General features: G+C 56.2%; 2 protein-coding genes across 2 annotated transcripts in view; one reads left to right on the top strand and one right to left on the bottom strand.

The window, feature by feature from the left end:
• Window positions 1-738: 738 nt before the first annotated feature.
• PTTG1IP (PTTG1 interacting protein) lies at window positions 739-10,577 on the bottom strand. Its single transcript, XM_080410453.1, has 7 exons — window positions 10,324-10,577; window positions 7,686-7,738; window positions 6,634-6,742; window positions 3,707-3,809; window positions 3,534-3,599; window positions 3,058-3,104; window positions 739-1,525 (listed from the first exon to the last, which is right to left on the bottom strand). Exons 1-7 carry the CDS (start codon window positions 10,421-10,423, stop codon window positions 1,482-1,484), a joined length of 522 nt encoding a protein of 173 aa, XP_080266579.1. The 5' UTR covers window positions 10,424-10,577; the 3' UTR covers window positions 739-1,481.
• A 251-nt stretch (window positions 10,578-10,828) lies between these two features.
• LOC308072874 (diacylglycerol kinase beta-like) overlaps window positions 10,829-26,287 on the top strand; it is a 39,229-nt gene continuing 23,770 nt past the window's right edge. Inside the window, exon 1 of the mRNA XM_080410387.1 lies at window positions 10,829-24,407. The gene's annotated coding sequence lies outside the window, so the exon portion shown is untranslated. The remainder of the gene's footprint in view (window positions 24,408-26,287) is intronic.

The raw sequence follows: 26,287 nt of genomic DNA on the forward strand, positions 1-26,287 counted from the left end.
TATCTTCTGGTAGCTGCCAGAGACAGCCTAGATGAAACATCACCTGCAAGTCTTGCATCTCTCACCATCCTGGTAAAAGCCAGCCAGATTCTGGCAGCCAACACACAGCTCAGGTGGCAGCAGCAAGGTTTCACAGCTGGTTTAGTTTCAAAAATTCTGCTTCAGCAGCTTGTGTCCAAGGGCCATAAGCCCAGCAAGGCAAATTGAGCATTTTGTGCAAGCCCACAGAAATGCCACCAACTGCAGCCCAGAACAAGTCACCTGACCTGGCAGAATGCAATAGCCAGCTTTTCTTAGACAAAACTATCAAGGTAGATTTATTGCTTGCATGTAAGGCTCCTTCATACTGTAAAGGCAATTTTGATCAAGTATAGGACTGCAACGAGAGAAGTCAGCTCCCATCCTCCTTCCCCCACCCCTGGGTCCCAGCACTGCCAGGGGCCCCCAGGACACCCCACTTAGACATGGCCTCTCAGGGGTGCTACAGGACACAGGCCAAGCTCTTGCAGAAGGACCCAGTTTCTTAGAGAGCAGCATTACTCCCAACACCCAGATTTTCCTGATAACTGAACATCTCCATGAACAGACCCCTCCTTTCAAGCATAGCACAAGTTCAAGGCAGTCTTGGTTCTACCTCCATCAGAGCCTGACGAGCCAGGGCCACATGACAGTGGGAACTCCATCAGCCATCACTGCCAAACCATATCTGGTATGGAAGCAAAATGAAACTCTTACAGATAGGACAGTAATCAAATCAATTTAATATATAGTCAACATATTGTAAATGCATCTGAACCCTACGCTATTGCTATCAGCCACGGCCATCAAGCCCAGGGGACCACCCTTCTAGAAAGGCACAGAGAGGTAGGAGAGTTGGGTCATTTCCCTAGATTAGTTGCAAGTGAGAATGTGCACATGGGACCTTCTTCTGGAGGCCAGAGATAACCAGAAACTTGTGCTTTTTGAAAGGAATGTTAATGTGCTGGGACAAGTACAGGCACTTGGAGTAACAGCCAAGGCCTCCTGCTGACCAGTAAGGCAAGAAACTCTTGCTGGCTTTTACCTATACTAAAATAATAAAAAAAAAGATAAAAAGAAAAACAGGGGACAAAAAAGCCTGGCTGTGTGTGTGAAGGGTATTTGGTGAGGCAGGAGCAAGAGAGATGGATTAGGTTGCTTTTGCCCTTGGCCAGGGACAAGGGCTATTTGCATTGGACTCTGTTACCACCCCAGGGGTGAGTGAGAAGAAATGTGTCATCCTCCAGGAATGGCACCACATTTTCCTGCACCAGAGCAAGAGCAAAGTTCTGGAGCAAACAGCACCTGGAGCAGGGACAGTGGTGTCACCATACGTTTGGCTCATCTGCTGTGGCAGCTGAAGTGGAAAGTGGCACCGTGGTCATCTCCTTGTGGCAGGGGAAGCAGAGTCCTGTGGCTCTGTGGGAAGGCACCATTCACTGGGGTGGGCAGGTCTGGAGTTGTTAATTCTCAAATTTTGCATAAGGGTTCTCTTCCTTGAACAGGCCTAGAAGAGAAGAGAGATTCATTCAGACAGCAGCTGCCATACCAGTCATGGCCAGCAAGAAAACTAATTCTTGCTAACAACTCTGTCATTTGTGCTTCATCCAGCCTCCTGTCCCACAGCCCTTCCAAAAGACCTGCTACCACTTGAGCTGCACATGCCATCAGCACCATTGCACTCTCCTCTGCACAAGAGGAGAGATTCATTAAGAAGCTCAACCTGATGGCAAACTCCTCTCTCAGGCAGTCATATAAAGTCCAGGTAAAGCAGCATAACTGATCTTTCCGAGCAGCCCTTCTGCATGCCGATTCTGTTGGACTGGACTTGGAAACAGAGACCCCAGACCCAAATTAAAACTGCTCCCCTGTTGCTAAACCCACAGGCTGGGAGAGAGCAAGGCAGGGTATGGGGCTGACTTGTGGGCCTGTGACAAGCCCCTGTGCCACTCTGCTGGCTGCTTTCCCAGCCCCAGCCCAACACTTTAGAGGTGGAACAGACAGAAAGGATGAGATTGCAAACTCTGAGGTCACACTGCAGCAAGACAGAGCCCCGTTGTGGAAAGACAGCCCTGGAGCACAGCTCTTCCACTTCCATGAGCAGGTACCTCCCCCACCAACAGCTCCTTTAGGCGCAGCTTTGCCTGCTCTTCCTCCCTCAAGAGAAGCCAGCCCAGCCAGAGGCCCCTGGATCTCCTGCCCAACACGGAGCAGCAGCAGGCAACATCTGCAGGCACAGAAGCGTCTCCAGCTTTCCCTAAAGTCCCCCACAAAGCCAGAGACCACCACACTCAGCGTGTAGGAGCCTGACTGCTCCCTGGCCACCCTGGGAGAGCCCCCAGCAGCCCCATCGGGCAGGCAGAAGAGACCTCTCCACCAGTTCCATGCAACTGGCTGCTCCCTGCTTCCTACCAGGCTGCTGTCCCCAACCTGCTCTGGGGCAGTGGGACTCACCCGAGGGACAGGCCAGCCCCAGGAGGAAGGCTGTGCATCCCAGCAGCAGGGGATTGAGCCACCTCCCCAGGATCTGCTGCTGGCTCAGACGACTGGCTCTGCAGTCAGGCGGTGCCCGCTCTGTGCTTCTGCAGCAGTCAGCCCCCTGCTCCCACCTGGCCCCCTGCCCCGGGCTGCTGGCTCCCCAGGCACTCGCTGACCAGGGCTGCTGGAGGGCTGTGCCTGAAGGGCAGCAGCATTACAGCTGCTGCCACATCTACCAGCCTTTGCTTCTCCCCTCCAGTCAAGCCCCAGCAGCTTCTCCCACGTGGCGAGTTCAGAGGACACAGGTTCCACGGAGCGTTAAACACTCCCTCTTCCCTGCCCAAGAGGAGTAGCAGTAGTGTGGGTTAACACACCATGACCCAAGCATCTCTACACTTGCTGCCAGAGGGCAAGAGAGCAATTCACTGAGATTAAGGAAGCGGAGACTGCTTTCTCTTTGCTAGCCAGGTCTCCTTTGCAGCTGCAACCACAGCAGGGAACACAGTTACTGAGGCTGCTCCATCTCAAGCTCAGTTTGAATTGCTCATCTCAGCACTGTACCGTATTTCCTTCGGATTTCATCGTGCCGTGATTTCATCTCTGCTCTCCTGCAAGAAGCAAACACAAAAACCACCAGTCAGTGACTGGCAATACAAAATCAAGCCAGAGGAGCTACAGCTCCTTCCTTCTTCCCAACCTAAGGAGCTCTAGGCTGCCAGGTTTGCTCAGTGCCCCCGCCCCCCACCTTCCAACTTCCTAAAAGCACTGGGAACCACCAGAGCCCGTGCACATCAGCAGTCCTTGAGGAGTCAGATACATAACACTGTTGTGGTGGTGCACCCACAATTTGTCCCAGAAAGACACTGCTCACGAGGTTCACGTTTGAGCTAGGGTTGAAGCAGCCACTGGCTGCGTGCATTGAGCCCTATGTGCCTCTAGGCATCATGTTTGATGATACGGACAGGAGCCAAGTTGTTCTGCAGCCTGAAGCAGTGTGGCTTGCTCACAGGGGAGCGAGGGCTGGGGGGCAAGCTCACCTCTCCTCCTGCCGCACCCGCCTCTTCTCCCGTTCCCTGGCCGCTCTCTCATCATCCTTGTCTGGCCTGACAGAAAGAAAAGCCCATTAGTGACACTTACCACTCAGGTCTGCAACAGCACATGGTTGCATCAAAGCTACTCCGAGAAAACGGGGAACCCCTCCGATACTTGCTTTTTGCTCTTTTTCTTACAACAGCAGCAGCAGCAGACCCCCAACATGATAAGGATCGTTCCTCCCACCACAGACATCGCAATGATCAGGGCTTCAAAGTTCACTAAAGGATGTGACAAGACAAATTTAGTACATAAACACACGGCTGTCTGGATTTACAGTTTTTACAAGCATAAGCTACTGTCACCAGCAGCTTCAGTCACTGGGCTGGAGACATGCGTAACCACCTCAGAAAGCAAGATGGACATCATTATCTATAGGTACACCAAGCACTAGCACCAGCACGAACACACCGAGCAGATATAGCTGCTAACTACAGCACTCATTTACTGGCTATGAAGACATGCAAGAACAAATGCACTGAGGTCAGACCCCTCTGGCAGAAACAGAAGCAAAGTTGTCTTAATCACTAATCCAGGTGAACAGTAACCCATCAAGGGGAAAAAACCCTGCAGGCTGCAGTGCTGAGAAGCAACCTCTGACAAAGAAGCTGCAGCTGGCACTGGAGTTGCTGCCCACAGGAGCTGGCCTCAGAAGTCATCCAAGATGAAACGACAGTGGACTGGAGGCACTTATGGGCGTCTGGAGCCCTTGGACAACAAGCAGAGCAAGACAAGATCTGTTGTGATTTATCAGCTCAGGGCCAGCAGCATGGCTGAAGCAGCTGAAGGTGGAGGGCTGCTTCATGCACACCACCACCACATCTCCCCAGGGCTTGGGGGATCTGCTCGCCCATGCACAGCGCAAAACCTGCCAGGATGTGGTGGTGAAGCAGCAGCCTTGAGCCCTGGCCCCAGGGATGCAGTCATCCTACTCAGCTTCTGTCGTGACAGCAGTAGAGACACTGGCCAAAATGGACATATCTAGACATCACCTGAAATCTTTTGCCACAAAGAGGAATTTCTTCCAAGTATGATTCAGACTGTTCAGCGACTTGGGCCTCTAGAAGTATTTGTTTACAAGCCGCTTCACGAACAGCAGCCAAGTTGCAGAAATCCTAGAGCACCCAAGCCTGCTCAGAGCACTTCCAACCCCCACTTCTCCATGCATCTCAGACCGTAAGCCCAGTGGAAAACCTAAGCACTACACATCACGTATCTCAGGATATTTCAGAAGATGCCTGCCTGTCCCCTTGCTGCAGGGACTCAGCTGCAGCAATCTTACTGGGGTGCTCCAGGCTGAGCTGACTCCACCACTGAACTTGCTTTCAAAGCCTTCTGCTCCCAGTGGAGAGCTTCATTGCTGCCACCTGCGCCCCCGACTCTCAAATCATACTGCATCCCTACCCAGGTTACTGTGGCATGCACCATGCAAGGAATGTGGTTCCAACTGCAGACCACTGCCATGGCCTCGAAGGTCACCAGTGAGCCCAGAACTCAGCAAGCCACCAGCCTGCAGACACTTGTGTTTGTCCCCACAGGTGGGCTCGTGCAGCCTCTCCAGCAGCCACCCTGCAGCAGGGAGGTCAGCAAGTCTATGTTCCCAGTAAGGCTTTGAAAAAGTCTGAATTTGAGACCTGACGGTCCATGGCACTGTCTTGCTTCAGAGCAACATGAAGCTTTTGTGAGTCCACCGCAGCACACAGCCAGCAGTCACACAGGGGACAGCCCAAAAGCCAAAGACTAGAAGTCAGCCCAGTGGGGGTAGCTCAGAAGGGAGTTTCTCCACTAGCACATGTCTGTACTGGTGCCTCTGAAACCTTGGCTTTCAGGGTGAGCCTGGGGGCTCAGATCACCCCTTCCCGGACAGGGGCCTGTGGCAGAGCACCAGGCACTCCTCCACCTGATGATAATGTCACACACACTAAAAACACAGACTTGTTTAAGAGCTAATCCCCCACAGGACTAATCTCCTCTGAAGCGAGTTTTGCAAGCAAAGGAATGTGTTCTTCTGTAATTAAAGTTTTTGTGAAGCTGCTCACAGAAAAACTTGTATTTCAAGGTCTTGCACAAGTTTCAGAAAAGCACACTGTGGTGCTCACAAAGAGCAGATTCTTCCTCCACAAGGTATCACAGCAGCTTTAACTGTCCTGTGGGTAGAGAAGAGAGCCCTGCCTCAAGCACAATAGGTGACATATGACCACAATTCAACTCCAAGCCCCCCACACCAAGGGGATAGGTGAGATAAGCCAGCTTGATTCCTAGCTGCCCCAGAAGCTGGGTCCTGTCCGAGCAGGAGCATGCACCAAGCTTGGTCTAAACAGACACCAATTTCTCCAGAAACACACCAGAAAACAGAGCACCAAGGAGTAAAGTCAGCCAACAGTCAGTGTCAGCCAGAAAACGCTCCCAGAGGTGACCCGGCTGCAGGCAAGCCAGCTGCAGCACAGCTTGCACAGGGCTAGTTTCAGAAGAGGGCATTTCTCAGGCAGGTGAGAGCTGAGCAGGACTGTGGGATGCTCAGCACTAGAAGCCCATGCAGCCCCCTAGGTAAGTCACCTCACTTCTGATTCCAAGAGGCCCCATGAATTTTGAGAGCCTGCCTGGGTCCACAGCTGCACTGCTAAACATGAAAAGCCAGAAGCAGCGCAAGGAGCGACGCACGGGGCGCAGCAGATCCTGGTGAGCACGCCTGGAGCGCCAGGAAGGGCTGCGCAGGCAGCTACCCACAGAGCACCTTCGGCTCTTGTGCCTAGGTGCTAGCCATGTCGGAAGCCTTCCTTCACACCAAAACATGAAGAACATATTTAGTCGCTAAAGCCCCACTGGTCCTTCTTGCCAGAAGGCAGGAAACTGCTCACACTCTGCTTTCTCACCCACGCTTCAGGAAGTTTACAGAGCCCTGATTGACTTCAGCCTGTCAGTGCTACACCAGCAGCGAGAAAGGGAGGCAAGGGAAACCTCCTGTCACCACTAGTGCAAGCAGCAGCCCGTGCCATTTAGCAGCAAGCACTAAAGGCAGCCATCACTCAAGCATCATCCACTTACCCCAGCAGACTCCCCAGTGCGCAGAGCGGAGCTCACAGAGGTCAGCTGGGGGGAGGACTCTTCGGACGGGGTACTCCACACACCTCCCACTACTGGCACACCACAGGCACTGGGACACAGGAACCAGGCAGCATAGCGTTACTGGTGCATGGCTGTGCTGCCAGTTAGCCATGCTCTGCTTTGTTAGCCACAGCGACAGGGCCACTGACACCTGCTCACGAGAGCCAGGCACCACCCATCAGCAACAGGTAACAGTAGTGTTCAGTCAGCACAGGCTGCATCAGGCTTTCCCGCACCAGGGGAGAGGAGTGCACATTTCTAAAGCAAGTGAAAGTGCTGAGCGCCCTTCTCCTGGCTTGCATGATGGTAGTAACAACCAAATCCTTTGTGTTTATTCCACACAGCATTTTGGGGACAATAAGAAAGCCTTTGAAACAAGCCACTCACAGAGCTGATGAGCAGGAGAGGTTTGTGTGTGCCTTCACCAGTCTCCCCTAGCCAGACTACCTGCAGCAGCTCTGCACCCTCCTTTCCTGGTGGCTCCAACCCCCAACACCAGTGTTTGGTCAAACTGGTTCTGGCTACATCAGCTGCAAGATCTGACTCAAGTTCAAGTTTGCTGATATCAAAGATAAGGTCATCGGTAGTTGGTAGCACACAGGCACATGTCCTGCATCCACCATCTACCCACTGCCACAACACCCACACGCTGCTGGGGAGGCAGTTTGACCAGCCAGTCCAGCCCACTCTGCTCCTTCTACATGCACCTCCCCTGACAGTGTCTCCCACCCGTGAGGAAGGGCTCAGCAATTCCATTACTCACCTCAAAAAGCACACAACAAAACCCCAGGGTTTCCGGCAACCTCTTCCCAGAGCACTGAGTCATGGCTGGCTGCTCACCAGCATGGGCCGGTGGCATTTGCAGCATGCTCAGGATAAGGGCAGGGGCAGCCCCTCTTCCAGGAGGGAAACTGCTCCCTAACAGCCCTGCAAAGCCCACGCTACATTTTCAGGCATCATGAGAGGTTGGGAGTTATACTGCTGATACTTACGGTGACATTTTTCAGACACTCTTCACAGCTCCTGTTTGTATACTGGTGACAATCTACAGGAAGGAAAAAAAAAAGAAAAAAAGACATCTCAGTACTTTGAGGACTTCTCAGTGGTTTAAAACTTGAGGTTCCTCAGAGCCTGCTGCCTTGCGGGCTGCAGGAGGCAATCGCTCCCCTCTGACCAGCAGCAATGCAGCATAACGGTGCTGCAAGAGCTGCCAGCTTCAAGAGACACTCAGTGTCACAGTGGGAGGCCTAAATGCAAATGGAAGTCATCTGCCTTGCCCATGCTGACCCAAAGCCCTGAGCTATTGAGTTCTTTTCCCTGAGTCTTATTTTCCCTAAAAGCCTGAGCATCTGCTGTGGCCAGCAGGCAGCAGGACAGCTGGGGTCAGTCCAGAGGGACCCTCCAAGGATAACAGGCACTGGGTAGGCAGAACAGTCCCATAGCACTGGATGACAGAACAGCCTAAGCAAACAAGCCCCAGACAAGGAAGTTACCACAAGGAAAAGCAGAAGCAGAGAAGCACGAGGGGTGGGGGGGGTGGACAGGCACAGCTACAGTCCCCACAGGAGCGTGTACCCTCCTGCTGCACATGAGGGGCCATACACTGCCCCAGCCAATTCATCCAAACCCTCCTTCAGCAGGAAACGCTCTAGCTGATGGAAGTGGCACCACAGCCAAAATCTGCACCCTTGTTCAGGACCTGTTCCCAAGCCCCTCTGGCAGAGAAAGACCCCTGCTCTATAGGCAGGGGTGGCTCTCTGCACCAGTGCTACCACAGACGACAGCATCCCCAGGGGAAGCAGGTAGCTGGGAACAGGGAACAGATCAGGTCTGAACAAGGGACCAGGTGGCCCCATCCAGATGCCTTCCTGGGCTTGCCTGCAGCTGCCAGCAGTACTAGCTCTTCAGGAAAGTCTTCCTATAGGATACTCACCTGCTATTTCACTGGTACGCTCCCCTAGATCCTCAGGGATGGTGGTTTTTGAGTCCTTGAGGGTCAGCCATTTAAACCGCATCCCTGCCCACAGGGTCTAAGCATCAGCCTGTCTGACTGTGGTTTAAAAAAACCAACCAAACAAAACACCACAAACCAATTTGCTTGACTACTCAGTAACTGGTGGAAGAAGGATCACTGCTTCACAGTACCTTAATCAGGAAAAAAATCCATCCCAGAGGTGCCTGTTTTCAATACGAGCAGCAAAGCTGCATTTTCTCTCTCCAGCTGGCAGGAACCCTCAGCTGTGACCCACTGTCAACAGTCACATGCTCTGTGCAGCCCTCCAAACAACTGGGCGATTTATTAACATAGCTCAGATAAGGGTGTTTACACACTGCCCAGAGAGGCCAAGACTGCAGATTTCAAACACTCTAGGAATCTGAGTCTTCCCCATTTCTCCAGTGGAGGCTGAAAAAGCATCACAGCGCCTGTGCTGCTCCCAAAGCCATGTGCTTACCAGGAGTCCTGAAACTGCCCTCTCACGTCACGGGAGGCCATCGACAGGCAGAAGGGGAGCCTGTGGTTTTAACTGGGCTTGCTACTTGATGCTTTCCTCCGGGTGTCCTCTCTCCTGGCACCCCTGGCTGGCATTCACTCTCTGAGCTGTTAGGTCAAAGCCACACTCTCACAGCTGTATGGGATGGGGCAATTTCCAGGACCTTGCAGCCCTCCAGGACTGGGGTTTTATCCAAACGCCCAATCTCAGTGGACCAACCCACTCACACAGGATGGCACGGGAAGCATTGCAGTCCTTTGGGGCAGAGGTGGAAGAGCAGCTCTTGGGGTGGTAGAAGCCTCCCAGATGATACTTTTGCCACTTGGCAACAGAAGTGAAGCGAATGGCTTGGGGTGGAAGGAAGACAGCAAAGCACGTGCTGGTCCTCACCCTCCCCCCAACACCCTCCCCCCAAGCAGAGCTGCCGTGCAGCCATCAGAGGGCTGGTCACCACGTCAAGAGCTGCTCGCCCAGCGGGGCGGGTGGGCTGCCCGGGACCCCCCGACGGGGACGGTCCCCACCCTGTACTAGAGCTTCTGCTCTACCTGGCACGGCCCTCGCGGTGCTGTGCTGCACCCTCCGTCCAGCAAGGGGGCACAGCCGCCCCCCACCCTCCCCCACGGCACCCGGGGCTCACCCAGCCCTGAGGTGGGACCCCCTCCCAAGGGCCGCTGGTGCCAGGGCGGGCGCCAGCCACCCCCCCCCCCCCCCCCAGCCATTAGCATCACCGCATGCACAGTCACATCGCAACATCGCAGCGGCCGCCGGGCATGTGGCGAGCACAAGCTCTGCTGCAGCCGCACACCTGAACGCTGGGGATCCGCACCGCGCAGGATCGCACCCTGCGGGGCTCCGGGCAGGGACGGGACCTGCCCTCCCGGCTCCCACGGCCCGTCCCCGTCCCGAGTGGGCGGCCACGTCGGAGCAGGAGCGCAGCGCACAGGCCGGCAGCCGGCGCCCCCCGCCCCGCAGCAGCGGGCTCCGGGGTAACGGCACGGCCGTGACCGCCGCGCGGGGAGCGCCCGGTGCCGGTGCCGCTGCCCCCGCCCCATACCCGCGGCCCCGGGGGCAGCTCCCCGCGGGGCTCGGATCCCCGCTCCCGGGGGGGGCCTGGGCGGCGAGGGCAGCCCACCCTTACCTCCTGCCATGTCCTGCGCGGCGGCGGGCAGCAGGGCCAGGGCCAGGGCCAGGGCCAAGGGCAGCGCCGGGGCAGCGCAGAGGCGGAGCGCCAGGGCCATGGCGGAGCCGGGCGGGGTGGCCGCCGCCGCTGCCTATGTAGGGCCGAGCGCGGGGGCGGGCCGGGGGCGGCCCCTCCGGGGGCCGCACGGAGCGGGAGCCACCGCCCGCCCGGCTTTACCCCCGCAAAGCGGGCGGAGAGCCCCCCGGGGCGGCCGGAGCGCGCCGGGGCGGGCGAGCCGCCCCCCGCGCAGCCCCGGACCCGGCCGCAGGGGGGGGCCAGACCCCCGCGCAGGAGGAGCGGGCGGCTGCGGGGGCGGCTGCCCCCTCGTAAAGCGCCCCCGGGTTGGGTTGTGCCAGCCCGAACCGCGGAGCCTCCTCCCGCCCCGGTGCGGACCGACCCCCGAGGGTCCCCCGGGCCCCTTCCTGCACTGCTGCGTCCGTCTTTATACCGTGAAAGTGCTTTAACTCTGTTGGTACATGTATTAGTTCACATGATGCAAGGTGATGAGATAGTGGAATTTTACTGGAGACTTTGGTATCGTTCGTGCTTAATTAAAACAACCGAAAGGGCGGCCCGGCCCTGGAACAAAGGGTTGTGCTGCTGGGAAGCTCAGGGCTGTCCGTGAAGGAGAAACAGCTTTATCCCTGGGACAGCCACGCTAACGCCGCCCCACAGCCCCTCTGGCACGTCTTTGAAACCCTCCCAGCATCATCCGGTGTCACAGGTCCCCACCGCCAGCAAGACCGACTGCAGGGACACTGGATCAACAGGCGAGTGGCAAGAATGCTGCAGAAACAGAGCGGCTTTGCAAAGTTCTGCTGCGATCAGCGATTGGTGGCGTGGGTGTTGGTGATTAGCCAAGCCGTGTTGTACCGGAACACTGGAAGGGTGTAAGAACCCCGTGTAAAACCACACTTGGGTGCCCTGGTTTGGCTGGGACACCTCATGCGTGTGAATAACCACTTACCCTTGTAGTTCTCTGCTTTGCATCCCGGCCTCTCGCCTCAGACAGCACAGGCCAGGTGCAAGTTTCTGTGACTCGTGGTGCTGGGGTCTCTCTCCTGGTCAAAGCAAGAAGCCCACTGGCCTCAAGCCCACGTGTTCAATGTTCAAGATGTGAGAAGTTGCAGCACTACATACAGGGATTTTTGTATGCTGTAGGTCTAGAACACCGCTGAGTGCTTTCCTTTGTTGGAGCCAAAGAGCTCCGTGTTCTTTGATTCATGCCCAGCAATCCAGACAAGATTCCCAAAAGGAATGAGTTTCCAACTGTCACTGTGAGGATGGTTGTGACACTGCAGGTGTAGGGCTGCTCTGAGATCTGCTTTTACCCCCAATCCCTTGGGAACAGAATAAGGGTATCACTACATGCATGTGGGCTTCTTGGCAGCAGCAGAGCAAAACTGCTGTTCCTACACCCATCTCAGCTTGCAATCCCGCGCCTAGGCCCCCACGGGTACCGCAAGGTGCTGTATCCGCACTGGCAGCTGCTTCCCTGCTCTGCAGTGATGGTGAAGCCAGCGTCCCTCGAAGCTGGGTGTGCATCGGGCTGCAGCACAAAGGCACACTCAGGCCAGGCTAATTGAGAACAAGACCAAGATTTTTCCCTAGAGGGAGTCACGCCCTGACACCATCACCCCATACCTGTCACACTCCTGAAGCACACCGTGCTTGCGTTGAGGTGTGGCAGCAGCAGGCAGCCTGGCACAGGCAGCGAGGCAGGAAGACAGGAGCTACCCCCACACCAGCACCACGACCAGGCGCACCCTTGGGATCCCGTGGAGGAACTAAGCATCACACGGATGTTTTTCTGTAGGAAAGCTGGCTGAGTTGTTCATGGTTGACTGATTTCAGCCATGTGGCAGGTGTAGGGGAGCACGAAGGACCCCATGGGTGGGAGGCAGGAGGCTGTGCCAGAGCTGAGTGTGGGTGCCAGGGGCAGAGCTCTGGGTTGGCAAATAACTGACTCCTCAGCGTGTAGGCATCTTGGGGAGAAGGAAGAAAATGTATTTTGGATTGCCCTAAAGTAAATTAAGAAGTCAACTAATATTTTTCAGCAAAATGGAAAGTGAAACTTAAGGAAAGTGATCCCATGGCTTGAGCAGGCAGCATCGCTGGCCACCCCTGGCACCGCCACCTTCATCATGGAGCTCATCATCTGCTCAGAAAGATTCACTCCCCCTGTTCCTGGTGTCCTTGAGAGCCAGATGGGCTGGCCGCTGGTGACAGAGCTCCCGTGGACCGGGAGAGTAAATAGCTGATAGCATTAGGTTGGCCGAACCATGGGATGTATGGGCTGAGCCGTGGGAGGTGCGTGATGTGGAGGAGGGAGCGAATGGGCCTCTCTTGATTTTGCCACTGCAGGCGAGCGCGCTGACACCAGCAGCCGCCTCTTGTAGGTGGTTCAGATTTTGGCAGCTCCTTGGGAGAAACACGGGGCTCTTTGCACGTAGCAAGGACTTGGGGGTTGCCAAAAAGACACGGAACCTGTGTGTTTGTTCCTCCAAAAGCAGCCGGTGCTTGAGGCTGGGCAGGCATGGGGATTGCTCCAGCATTAGCAGGTCCTGGGGGGGTTCTCCCTGAAGCCACCTCCTCAGCTGGAGGCAAATCTTTCACACTTGCTGAGCGATGCGCTGATGCCGAAGCCGCTGCCGGCCGGCTTGGGCAGCAGGAGGAAGTGCCTACTGAACCATTTCTGTCTGCAAAGTGCCTCATTCGTTTGTCCTGGGTTCATTCATGAAGCAACACTTGGGCTGCCGAGCGTTCAGGCGACATGGGCAGGGACCCAAAGCGAGCGGCCACGGGTGGGTACCCCGGGCGGTGAGAGCAGGCAGGGTGCCAACGGGCAAGCCGGGGGAGACGAAAATGCTGCTGTAACCCCGCCAGCCTTTCCGCTCCCTCTCCTTATTTGTCTCTGAAGGGTATTTTCAAACCCTTCAAGATGGCCTCAAGTGGTTTCCAAGGTGATGGTGCTAAAGTCATCACTGCCATGGAAACCCTTTCTTTGGCATAATATAAATATTTCCCTTGAAGGAGGCTGGATGAGTGGGCGATGTGCTATTTTCTAGCACTCCCTGGCTGCAACAGGACAATCTCCAGGAGCTGGAGAGGATAAAATTAGCTTGCCATGCCAGCCGGCAATAGAAAGAAGTGGTTGCCAGTGTTTCAGTGCAAAACCTGGGCTTGTTTGTGTCAACAGGCACCAAATGAAAAAGGTTGTAGGGAGAAAAAGGGAAAAAAGAGTGGGGAAAAAAAGTAAGGTAGAAAACAGCGGCTTTTTCTTGTCCTTCTTCTAGGTTTTCCCTTTAGTCCCAACTCCACATCCCCTCTGGTCAGCGCGGGCAGACGGGGGTCCTGGAGCACCCTCTGTGCTGGGCCAAAGGCAGCTGAACCTGAGCCAGCCTCTCCCAGGGGCACGGGCACGGCCACGGTGCTTCATGCTGCTTTTAATTGCCTCCTTTCTGTCTCATCAACTCACCAACACCTTGAGCCTGGGGAGAGGTGCCTGCCTGCAGCCCTGAGCGTTAGTGGTGGAGCAGGAACCCCCAGAACACCCTCTGTGCTGCAGCGTCCCCTAAAGTGGGGCTGCCCACAAGGGTGGGGGCTCTGCCTGGAGCCCCAGCCCATCGAGCCCTCCAGCCCCGTGCCTGCCTGGGCTCCTCTAGCCGCAGCATGCTCAGCACCCGGGCACATCTCCAGAGCGGGGCTGCCAGTGTGCCCGGTGCCCTCCACAGCAGGGATGCCCCAGCAGAGCCCGGTCTCCCAGCACACAGCTGTCCCCGCTGCCACCCCGCCGCGCCAGTTCTTGTCAGCCACCAGCTAAGGGGGATTTCCAAGCTGCCGTAGGAGATCCCAGTGCAGCAGAGCCGGTGTTTTCCTAAAGAGAGACGGCTGCATTCATCACCGGGACGGAGGTGCCAGCGGGGTGATGGGGGGCTGGGGACGAGGCACCCGCAGAGCTCGTCACTGCCCGAGCTGGCACGGCAGCATAAACACTGCCTGTCCCGAGCAGATGGCTCCTCTCACGGCCACACTCCAGGCAGATACCAAAGGGCTTTCCTAACAAATAAAACCCCACACTGAAGGCAGGGATGTTCCCAGGCCTGGAGCAGTGCTTGCCACTTTCTTGGAAGAAGGGGATGCTCTCACCTCACTGAACCACCCAGACTATTTTTAAATCGCCATAGCAACTAGAGGATGGGGAGACCCGGTGTGCCTCTGGCTGGGGGCAGATTCCCCCCTCCGTGCTCTCGTCTGCTCTTTGGCAGGGTACAGCGTGCCAGCAGGTGCAGCCCCCTCCAGCCAGCCAGGCTAGAGGACAGGGGCTTACCCTGTGACCCCCCCAAGCACCAGCTCAGAAAGTGTCCTGGCAGGCAGAGAGCTACCCCAAGGCCCACTTGACCTCCCTACCCCAGGAGGTGCAAGGAGGGCCGTGGCAGGGCAGCGGGGTCAGACCTCAGCACCTGCTTTCCTTTTTCTCCCTTTGGAAATAAAAACCCTAAACCCAGAGCAAACAATTAAAATGTTCCAGCTGCTGGCTCAGAGCAGCAATCCCAGATAAAACCCCAAGGATCTGCCGGCTAAATATAGTCTGAGCCCCATAAATTAAACAAAAGCTTTTCACTGGGCTCTCAGAAAGCTGGTTCCAGCAGCAGTTTTATCTATGTAAGGTATAACTCTGGTGGTATTTGTTATAATTAGCCATACCTCCCCCATGTCACTGACCTCCCCAACGCCATTGTTTAGGAACATGAATTTTTCAGAGCCAAACTTCTACCTCCCAGCAGTTCCTCTGCTGCAGAGGGACCACACCTCAGCCACTTTCCTGCCTTTTAGTAAGACTTTGCAAACCAAGGATTTTTTTCATTTGGACAACTGATTATTTGATACTTGCCTGTCTCAGGTGTCCCCTGTTTTCTAAGGCTACCCTCATTTAAGGCCCATCTCAAGCATCTGCTTGATTTTTATCCCTATTAGCTGTGAACCCTTGAATAAAATTACTGCTTGCAGTGCAAAGGTGTTGGAAAGCTCTTGTGGATACCGTGCAAGCCAATACACATGTAGGTGCTTGTCTTGCCTCAACATTAACAATATTTTATGCTATTACATATATTGCAGTGTATGTATATGATATTAGGTAGCCAATGACTTACGGCTTTCTGGAAATTTTGTCCCCTAACCCTTTAAAGAAGGACACTGCTGCCTTGAGTACATGTGGTCAGGTCACAAGCAGGAGCGATGCTACTTGTGTTGATGAGGATGAGTTTGCTCCATTTTTTCTCCAATGCTTCCTCCCAGTGCTCTGTGTTGGGTATGAGGAGTGCATCCAGCACCTGCTTTCCCATCCTAGGTATTTAGGCTCTGTTGCTTTTTCTGTGGGCTTTCCCCTTATTGCAGTCAGAGCAGCTCCATCCTGAAGCTGAGGGCTGGCTCAGCCTGCATGTAGCGCTGCTGAAATCCCAGCCCCTTGCTCCATCCCGGTGCTGGGCTTTGATTTTGTTTCTGCATTTGCTAGTGGGTCTATGGCTGAGTAATCTCCGAAAGGTGTGAGCAGGGCTGGCAGCCCAGAAAATCCAAATTGCCTTTTCCAAATGAGAACACCATCTCCTCACGAGTTCTTCTAAGCCTCCCATCGCTCCTGGCTCCCGGCAGCAGACTGGCTTTGCCAAAACCACCCGGCAAAGTTGCTGAGCTACATGCAAGCAAGCCTCTGCAGGCGCCAGCCTTTCTCCGAGGCCACCCGCTTGTCTTGTCCCCCATCTTGTCATGCTCTGTCCCCCCTCCCCAGCTTTTTTGGTTCCCTGCAATGGTTTTTAGGCAGATAGCCCTTTCCTGGGCAGGGTGTGAGGAAGAGGAATCCAGAGCTGCCTCCCTGGTTCCTCCTCAGGGACTGGAAGGCAGGCCAGTGGCTCTGCACCTGCATCCCCTCCATCCCTCAGGAGCATCCCAGGGTGGGCGGGAGGAAAGGCGAGGTTCCCCCTCCTGTCACCTCCTTGGGTTTGTACCTCTGTAAACACACCTCTACCTGCCCCCTTGGCAGGGCACACCAAAAAAACAACAACCAGGCTATTTTAAGTGAACTCAGCCTCCCCAAAAAAAAGTCAACTCCAAGGCTGTCATGGCTATATTTAGTTGGAACTTTTCTGTCCAGGATTCAGACTCTATTTGGAAACCATGTACCTTGGCATGCAGCCAAGCATTTTGGTTTTATACAATAATCCCTTAGCACATGGCAAATGTTTCTCATCTCCTGGTGGCTGCGGCACTGGCCCCAGTAGCCTGGCAGCGGAGGGTTTTAAGCTGAAACCGAGACAAGCTGGCTGGCTGTGGTTATGGATTCACATCTTAGACCCAGAAAGTCCTTTAATAGAAACATCTTCTTGATGTAGCTTTAAAAAATTCACAACATCCTGGGAGCATCAGAGCAGCCCCCTGCGCTGGCCCCCAGTGCCTGGTGGGTGTTTTAGGGGTGCAGACCTTGGGGCATCTCTACCAGCTGCTGACCTGGGGTGATGCCTGGGAATGGAGCAAGAGGAAGATGTGGGGCATGCCGAACTATGCCCTCGGGCCTCTCAGCTGTCAAGGTAAGAAACAGCTTCTGGCTTATTTTGCCCCTCTTTCCACTGAAAATGTCATAAAAATTCCCCTGTTTCACATGCCAGCAGTTCAGGGGTTGACACAACAATTGCCCAGAGCATGGTGTAGTTCCCAGTAACGTGATGGGGTTTCAGTGACAACAATTTTGCCCTGACAGTCTGCGGGTGTCTAAGTGATGCTCAGGGAAGCAGCAACCTCACATGCCCTGGTCCTGTCTCCTCTCCCATCCTCTCCTATATTCTGGATGAAACAAGGCTTGTGGCAGCATCTCTCATGGAAACACAGAAAGTAACAGAAAGTAAAACTGCAGGTTTGAGCGTGCCACACACATCTCCCTGCTCGGTGGCAGCTGGGAGATAGAGGGAAGCAGGAGCGAACTGAGAAAAGGTGGATTTTAAAATGGCTATTTATACAGTCCTTCCAAATATTTTAGACTCGTGACATGCATGATGATGTATAACAAAAATATCTGCTTCAAAACTTTCCAAGTTAAATCCCACATCTTTATTTTAATTCAGGAGTTCAAGGGATTTTAAGGAAGTGCTTACTTAAAGTGATCCTTCTTATCACCCACAGCAAGGACCACTCCAGCCAGCCCTTGGGGACAATGGGGCAAGCTTTGGGGAGAGACCCTATAACCCAGCACCACAAGCCCAGGGAAGAGGAGCTGCAGCAGGAACCCAGTCTGGACCAGTCGCAGGAATAATGTGAAGGACATCTGCAGGGATGTGCAGGATCAGCGCCCTTGAGGTGGTTTGATTCGGGGGGGACCCCTGTCCCCGTTGGTGGCCCCGTGAAACCTGCCACAGGAAGACTTGGTGTCCCCTGCAACCTGGTGCTCAAGACTGCTCAGCCTAACAGGGTTTCTAATGGGGCTAATTTAATCTTGCTCACTTAAGAGAGGCCAAAGCACCCAAGGGATCATTCAGGGCTCTGCAGGGCCCAGGAACTGTGGGTGGTGAGCCCCCCAGCCCCCAGCTGGGTGTGGGCAGGAGCAGAGGGATTCCTTGGGGGTGCCGGTGTCTCACACCAGTCCAGCCCTGCTGCTCCTCACCTTCCCCATGCTGTAAGTACTGCTGCAGCACGCCGAGGCTGGAGGTCTGGTAAGCAGAGCCAGGAGCAGAAGAAACAGCGGCAAATGAAGATCTGCCACCTCCTTCCGACCCGATGCAGCAGCAGCCTCCGCCGGCTTCCCCAGAAGCTCCACAGCCCCAGGGCAGGGCTTGTCCTGGCAAAGCTCGGCTCATGCTAGCATGCTCTGCTGGGACCATGTGCTCTGGTGCTGCAGCTCAAGGCACTCGTCTGCTGGCCCCTTCTCCTGCCTCGGGGGTGGCAGTGTGCGGGGTCCCCCATGAGCATGGCGCTGTTTGGATCTCCTCTCTGCCTGTGCCATCTCCCCTGTTCTGGTGGGAGAAGCCTGGGAATGGGGCGCAGAGCCCATTCCTGCAACACCCAAGCGTCTGCCGGCACTGAGCCAAGAGTAATTTAAACACCTGCTGGCATGTTTGCTGAAGTTCTGTGATTCATCGATAGCCGCTCAGTTCAGCTCTACCCTTTCATCATCCCCGAATGCGGCATTTCCCTAAATCACATGGGCTTTTTCTGTGCTATTACACACCTACGGGTCCAGCTGTTCCCTCCCAAACACTTTCTGTACAGTGCCATCTTGCTTTAAAAGTGCCCGCTGCCTGCATGACGCATCGCCTTTAGGTGAGGCACAGGTTTGTCACAATGGGTTTGATTCCCACAGTCTCCCTGTAATCCCTCTTCCCGGAGGACAGGAGTTTCCACGCCGTGGTTGCCACCCCACGCATCTACCTGTGTCCCTTGTGGTGCAGCAAGGAAGGATGAGAAGATTTGGATAAAGGTCTGGTGGCTCCTTGTGGATGAAAGGCTGGTGGAAAACCTGGGCAGCCCAGCCAGCCCCCTGGTCAGGGATGCAGGATCCATGTGTGCACTCCCAGCGAGACGGGGCATCCATGGGAACCAGCTGCCCCACCAGAAGTGACCCACTGCTGGGTGGGTGTTTGCCGGCAGTGCAGGATCTGCACATCCCAGAACATGGAATGAGTTGCCCAGGAGCTCTGCTGTGCAGCAAGGATTTTTGCTGTTCTGGTTTTTCTCAGTCTCAGACTGGGAAGTTTGAGCTCACAGTGCCAAATGCCACCCTGGCATGTTTATTAATGCTGATTGTAAAACCTTGGCAAAAGCATTCACCATCAGGTCTGCAGAAATCCTGCCGGATCCACTGCCTTCCAACCAGATGGGCCTTATTAAGAGATGTCACACAGCTAACAACATCTGACAGCTCTTGGATTCCCTTCCCTGCTCTGCTCCATGCACTCCAAGCAAGGCAGCAGCCTAAGCTGAGAGCTGAGGGGAGGCAGGAGCCCACTGTTCCCATGCCAGCCCCAAGGGCGCAGAGCTGGGGCTGTGCCTCAGCATGGGCTCCTGCACCCCAAATTCTCTTCATGCTCCTCACCTGCCCTCCTCTTCTCACCCCCATTTTGCTGCTGGAGGCACCCAGCTGCACCCACATGTGCAACGAACTGTCACCCACAGCATCAGTCACTGGAGGCTGCAGATGATACGTTGATACCTCTGTACAAGACAGTTTTTCCATATATTTTGTTGAATGTGTGATTTCTTCTGCCATGCGATTTACTCAAGCTAAAATAACCACTGGGAGCACAGATATGGCAGTCCACAGCAGTTTTGTACATGTTTTAATAACAATATTACACCAACATTAGCAGACACAGGCAGAGCATCTCCTGCATGGCTGGGCTGAAGCATCCCTTGTGTCTTTGCTCTGCATTTACACTGCCAAGATGTAATTTTGGTGAACAACGTGGTTGTGACATGGATGGCAAGTGCAACAGTGCACCCTGCATTTTGTGTGCATGGCCATCCCTGGTGCTCTGTGCTGACAGCTTCTGATGCCATGATGCTATGATGCCGTGATGCCATCCCTTTCTAAGCCGTTGCATTGTCACTGTGGTCATCATCTTCTGTGACTCAAGGTCACTCAAGGTGAAACAGGACAAGGCTGACATTTAGCAGAGCACCCGTGGGTGCTCTGGCTTCGCCCATAGCACTGCCCTTGGTTGTCCAGCTCCCTGCCACCTGGTTTTCCCCAGCCCATGCTGAGTTCCTGGGCTCACAGGGAGTGGGTGGCTTGCAGGCTTGGTGCCACCGGTCACCATCTCAGTGTGGGGTCTTCCTCCAGCCCCGGGGAGAATGCTGCTCTGCCCAAATCCCTGACTCACTTGCACCATCTTTCCCCGACACCAGGCTGGCTCTGTGCAGGAGCCGGGCTCGGGCCAGAGCTGTGCAGCTCTGGAGAGCTGCTGCTGGCACTGCTGCGCGCGTTCCCTCTAACTGCATCGCTGCAGCTCTCATTTGCTGCCTGCCAGGGCTCCCCCATGTGATAACACCAACCCCATAGCCTACAAAATCAGAACTATTTCACACTCCAACAAGTTATCCTGCCTAAAAATCTTGGTCCAGCAGGGAGCCGGGCAGTTTGGTCTCCAGGCACAGGAGGCAGGCACAGAGTCAGCTGGCAGCCAGCAACAGGGATGCTGTTGTTTTCCCCTCAACGTGCAGCACCCCCAAGCAAGAGTCTGGGAAAAGCCTGCTGGGGTGACACTAAGTTCTTTGGGAAAACACACAGTAATGAAAGCCCGCAAGTGGCCGAGCAGCCGGCTGTCCTGCCCTGCCACGGGCTTGGCTCGCTCAGCGCCCAGCACGAGGCTCTGGGGCACCCCACATAGCTATGACCAGCAGCTGGGAAGGGGCCAATTTGGCCACACCAGCATCTCCTGGCTCTGCAGCTGAGCCCCTCTTGGGGGACATCCCATCCCCACCGTGTTTTGTAATTTCCAGACTAATCTGCTGCTCTCCAGGCTCACTGCGACTTAATATAACGCTGGTGACCACCCGCAGGCAGGAGCAGGGGAGCTTGTCTTTCTCTCTGCCTGTCCCCAGGGCACCACCGCCACGCAGAATGAAAGCTGTTAAAATCCCCCCAAACCAGCCTGGAAATCGCTGAAGTGGTTTGGGTTTGGGTGGGTTTTTTTTCCTTTTGAAATTTACCATCTTTCCTCTGGTCACTGAGACATAGCTGCGGGGGGTGAAGGACAGGCAAATGGCTTTCTGAGCAGCCTGCTTGTCTTTGGAGCAAGAGCTGGGGCTGGGGGAGCCTAGGCTTGTTTTAATTGTATCTTAACTGCAGTGCTCACTACGCAGAGCCCTAACAGGCTGTGCAGCTCCCATTTGTAATCACACATTCAGTAAAATAATTGAGTTATAATTGCTAGGGATTCCTTCTCCCCTATGTAACAGAGCCCAGGCAGGGGAGGCGGCACTACAACTGAGTTAGCAGCAAACAGCGTTGCCTTGGGATGACATTTCAAGAACAAATTAACCAGAGTTAAAGCAAGAGAGCTGGTAAAAATCCCCCAAATCTGCCCAGGTGATACAGACACTTTTAGCCTCCCCTTCACTTGTCCCACTGAGAAAAGCATCCTCTTGCCTTTGGGTGGCCCCAAAATAAGGCTCGCCCTGCTCCTGCACCTCTGCCCGTGCCTCTGGCAGCAGCAGGGGCTGCCCATCAGTGGCCACCCTGGAGGGTGATGGCTTTGCAGAGCAACCACCTCCTTGGAAGCCCAGGCACTCGAGACCCGCGGGTGCTGGGCAGAGCGATCAGGGCAGGGATTTCAGCCCCCAAAGCCACAGGGACCTGCGGTTTTTGCCTGTGGCTATGCCCACCCTTTTGCCTGCTGACCCCTGCTGGGGTTGGAGCCCTGCCAGGGGGAACCAGCGAAAAAGAAGATATTACTGAACAAGGAATCCTAAGTGACTCAGGTTTAAGAAGGACAATTTTTGCCAGGCAAAATGTGATGGCTTTTTTGGATGGGGTTAGAAAACGGGCTGCAGCTCTAATCAATCCAGCTTTCAGCACATTGCTTGCATTAATCTGGAGAGCAAGGCTCGGCCAGCCCCGGCCTCGAGGCGCAGGGCTTGGCAGGAGCACCTTGCAGAGGAGGCACGGGCAGCCATGGTGGGTGGTGGGGTCATCACTCATGGCAGGGAGCTATCAGCACAGTACTGGTAAACTGGTGAGGACTAGGTGCAAGTCACAAATCCCCACTGGGGAGAGGTTATAAAACAGGGCAGCATCCCCACATTGGCACATGGATCTTCCCGCTGCTCCAGACTGGGATTTTCCTCTTTCAGTGTGCACAGAGGCAGCACGCAGGGACTTCCCAGCTGCTGCCAGCACCCCTGAACCACCATCACTGCCACCCCAGCAAAGGGACCACCCTCCTCCTGCAGATGCAGAGCACTGTGGACCACATGGTCAGGGCTTTCAGATGCAGAGATTGGTGTTTAAGGCACCCGTAAGTAGCTCTCATCCATCCAAGCCCTGACCCCAATGTCTTTCCCACTAAGGGAATCAATCCAGGTGGTGCATTTGCTTCCCACAGCCCTTCAGGGGAGGTGGGAATGTGCTGGGACACAGCATGCCTGTCTGCAAGAGGGAGACATCATCACCAGGGCTTGTGCCTCATCATAATAATTTTGTCTTTCTACAATTTTAATTTACTAATTAATCCCTGGAAGGAATACCTACTTGGAGGTGAGGAAAGAATGAAACTCTCTTATCTGGATGGGCAGAGCATTAGCAAACACAATGCAGGGTGGGGGGGTACAGCACCTCAGCTGGGCTGCCGGCTTTTGATGGTCGAGCTGGACTCCATGCCTGAAAAAAATGTTCATGCACCACTCATGCAGGGCCACTTCCAACAGCTGGCAAAACTGCGAGCATGGCAAGGGCCGGGGTCAGTCCTGAGCTGGGAAAAGTTTCGTCTGGTACAAAGTTTTTTCTGGGAAGAGGGCTCTGTATCTGCCATCTGAGCCTTTGCAGGAGGTACTTCATCGGCTCTGAAAAGGTCTCTGCCTGCCCAGCCTGGAGCCGATGTGCCCTGGTACCCTGAGCGAAGGCAATAGTGGCTGTCCAGTCAGGAGCCTTCCCCATCTTCCTCCTCCTCTCACCCACGGTGTTTGGCAAACTGCCACCTCCTGGCGGAATGACCTCCCTGGGGTGGAGGGGAGGTGACTCGGAGCCATCGGACAGCAGGAGGACAGGGCTGGGGTGCTTGTCTCAGGGAAAAGGAGAGGTTACACGCTTTGGCACAGGTTACAACTCCCAGGGGAGACGGTCGGTGTGGGTGGGAGCAGGCGAGCTCAGGGCCCCCTTTTCACAGCTCTGCAGGCAGAAACCGCTCTCTGCTTTGCCACAGCCCATCACGAGGGGCTGTGGGTGCTTTGAAGGGATGCACCTCTGGCCCGGGCACAGATGACATGAGTGCCACCATGTCCCCTAAAACTGACATGACTCTGGGGACTTCACCATCCTTAGCATCCCAGCCAGCAGCCCTGACCCATGTCTCTGGGGTCCCAGCCAGGAGGGATGGAAAATGGGGCTGAGACTGGAGAGATCCCAGGCACAGAGCAGGAATGGCACATGGGACAGGCATGCGGAGTGCAGCCGTAGCTGTGTATTCTGCTCCCCTCTGCCTGTTCCTCTCCAGAAAGTTCAGTCTCGGCTGTCAGTCCCCTTCTGCTTTTTTTGAAGTCGGAGAACTACGTACATTGATGGCGTCTCTAATTAATATAAATATAGTGAAACATAAATAATAGACATGCCTGAAATAGTGTCAACCCCGAGCAGGCAGGCGTACGCGTCATGGAAAGAAAATAAAAATGCTTTTTATCTGTTTTGGCATTATTTTGTTTGTTTGTTTTTGGTGGTTTGTTCCGTTCCTTAGGAAAGAGCAACCTCTGCCATGGGTGAAACCGCTCAGGAGCAGGAGAGACCGAGGTGCAGGGTGGGGTGGGGGTGCAAAGCCCCAGGGAGGAGAGCGGGCAGGGATGGGGACGGGGATGGGGATGGGGGCGGGGATAGGGATGGGGATGGGAGCAGGGACGGGGGATGGGGACGGGGCGGGGCGGGGCTGCGGAGCACGGTGCGGGACCGGTGGGGGAAGTCCTGCCGCTGTGGGGGAGGGTGTGTGGGAATTCATAATAAATGAGTTTTATCGCGGGAAGGCGGCTCGCGGTGCCCCGCAGCCCGGCTGCTCCCGCCACGGCGCTGCCCGGGCGGGCGGGGCGGGGCGGGGTGGGGGCGCGGTCGGGCCGCCGGGCTCTTCCCTCCAGCCCCTCCCCCCTCGGCTGCCCGCCGGTGCCGGCGGAGGCGGGCGGGGCGGGCCGGGGCGGAGCGGAGCGGGCCGGGCCCGTTCGCATCCTTTCGCCCCGCCGAGAGAGCGGGAGCCGCCGGGCTGCCCAGCTAGGCCGGCCGTCGGCAGCCCCGGAGCCGCGGGAGCCACCTGCCCGGCCCCGCCGTCCCGCCGCCGATGGCACCGCGCTGCCGCCGCCAAGTAAGGGGACAGCGGCGGGGGGACGCGGGGCTGCGGCGAGCGAGAGGGGGAGGGGGGGCCCGGGGACCCGCCGTGGGCTCGCCCTTTCCAGCCGTGGGCAAACGCCCCGACCCGCGCGGGACCGCCGCTCGCCCAGCCGCCACCTCCCGCCCCGGCGGCGTCCCCCCGCCCCGGGCCGGTGCCTTCGGAGCCCCCGCGGCCGGGCCGCCGCCGTGCCGGGGCCTGGGGGTGCGGAGCGGGGCAGCGGCGGGAGCCTGGGCGGGGAGCTCGGTCCTCGGGAAAAGCCGCCCTAAGGGTCGGGAAGGACGGGGCAGCATCCCCTTGTCCCCCAGGGCGGAGAAGATGGCTGCCATCGAGCCGGTAAGGCAGCCCGGGGAGGCTACGCGGTCGGCACTGGTGTCTCAGCGTGTGTCGGTCTCAGCGTGTGTCGGTCTCTGCTGTAGAACCGCACGCCCTTCGGGTGGGCAGGGGTGCCCGGGCAGCCGCGCCGCACGGCCAGGCTGGGAAAGCTCCTCGGTGCCCCCGGGGGGAGGGAACTGCCGGGGCCGTTGGCTGCGGGGGGTCGCGGGTCTGGGGTCCGACAGGGCGCCGAGGCGGGGTTCACCACCCTGGCCCGCCGGGGGAGGCTGCCTGCAGCTTGTTCTCCAGGGTGTGCTGGGGGGCGGCAGGGGAGCAGAGCGTATTGCAAAGCCACCGCAAAGCGGCTTCGTCCCGCGCGAGGTTCAGTTCACCCGTGGGACTCGCTGCCACGGGGTTCCTGCAGCGACAGAGCCAGGGCTGCCCCGGGCCGCAGCAGGAAGCCCTGGGTTTGTTGGTGTGAGGTGATGGAGCCGGGAGGATCCCGGGGAGGATCCCAGCCTCCCCATCTGGCGTGGGAAGGGGCTTGTCCATGAGACAAGCTCTGGTCTGGCTGGGACCTGCAGGGGAACCGGAGAGGGGATGGGTCTCGCTCAAAAGGCATCCTGCTTGGAGACAGTCCGTTCCGAACTCGGCCAGCAAAATTATTCTCTAAAAAGGCAACAGTAGTAAGTCAGGAAGTCTTTGGTGTCCCTAGGGTGTGAGCTGAGCTGCCTTGGCCCTGGCAGGCTGATGGAGGGGGGGAGCTGTGCTGGGTCCTCGCTGTCCCCGTGTGGCCCAGCTCCTGGTTGGGAGTCTGTACATCTGCAGCCCGGCCCTGGGGCCAGAGGGCCAGCCACAGTCACCCTCCTCTTCCTCAGTCGCTGCCTGACAGCGTGGGAGCAAGCACCCACTACGCAAGACCTGGTCAAAGTGACGGCAGATGTCTCTTCTGCCCGGCTTTGCCGGTTCTCTAACACAGTGGTTGGGGAGAGGGGAGCATCTCTTACCGAAACACTGCTCACTTGCTTAAAAGCTGCTGGGGAAGGATGTCCTGCAGCCAGGAGCGGGTGCGGAGGCCCAGCAAGGTGCTCCGGCCAGATGTGTGCACATGCAGTTTTGGGGTTGTGCACCAAGAACTGCCTCTGTGTTTGCTGGACCGGTGCCGAAGGCAGGGGAGCAGGCAGCTGGCACAGCGCACTGAAGGGCAGCTACCCCAGGTGGGAAGGAGCACCCCCTCTCCCACCAGAGGTGCTCGGAGCTGGTGGCTGTGGGCTTACAGGCAGCTGCCCTCCAGGGTGCTCTGGGCACCCCTGACAGAACGTGAGGGTGCTCAGCACCCAAAGCAAAGCTGATGCAGGGTACCTGGACAGCGTGCCTGTCCCTGTGTGGGTGGGCAAAGGGCTGAGGGAATGTGTAGAGAGCAACAGGCAGGGAGTATGGAAAAAGCGGATCCCGAGTGTCCTCTCAGGCTGACAAAATGCAGAAAAGTGTGTTATCCTGTCACTGCAGAAAATAGTTTGAGCGTGACTTGGTTGGGGTTT

This window comes from Falco punctatus (assembly GCF_963210335.1).
Source record: "Falco punctatus genome assembly, chromosome: 13".
NCBI lineage: Eukaryota > Metazoa > Chordata > Aves > Falconiformes > Falconidae > Falco > Falco punctatus.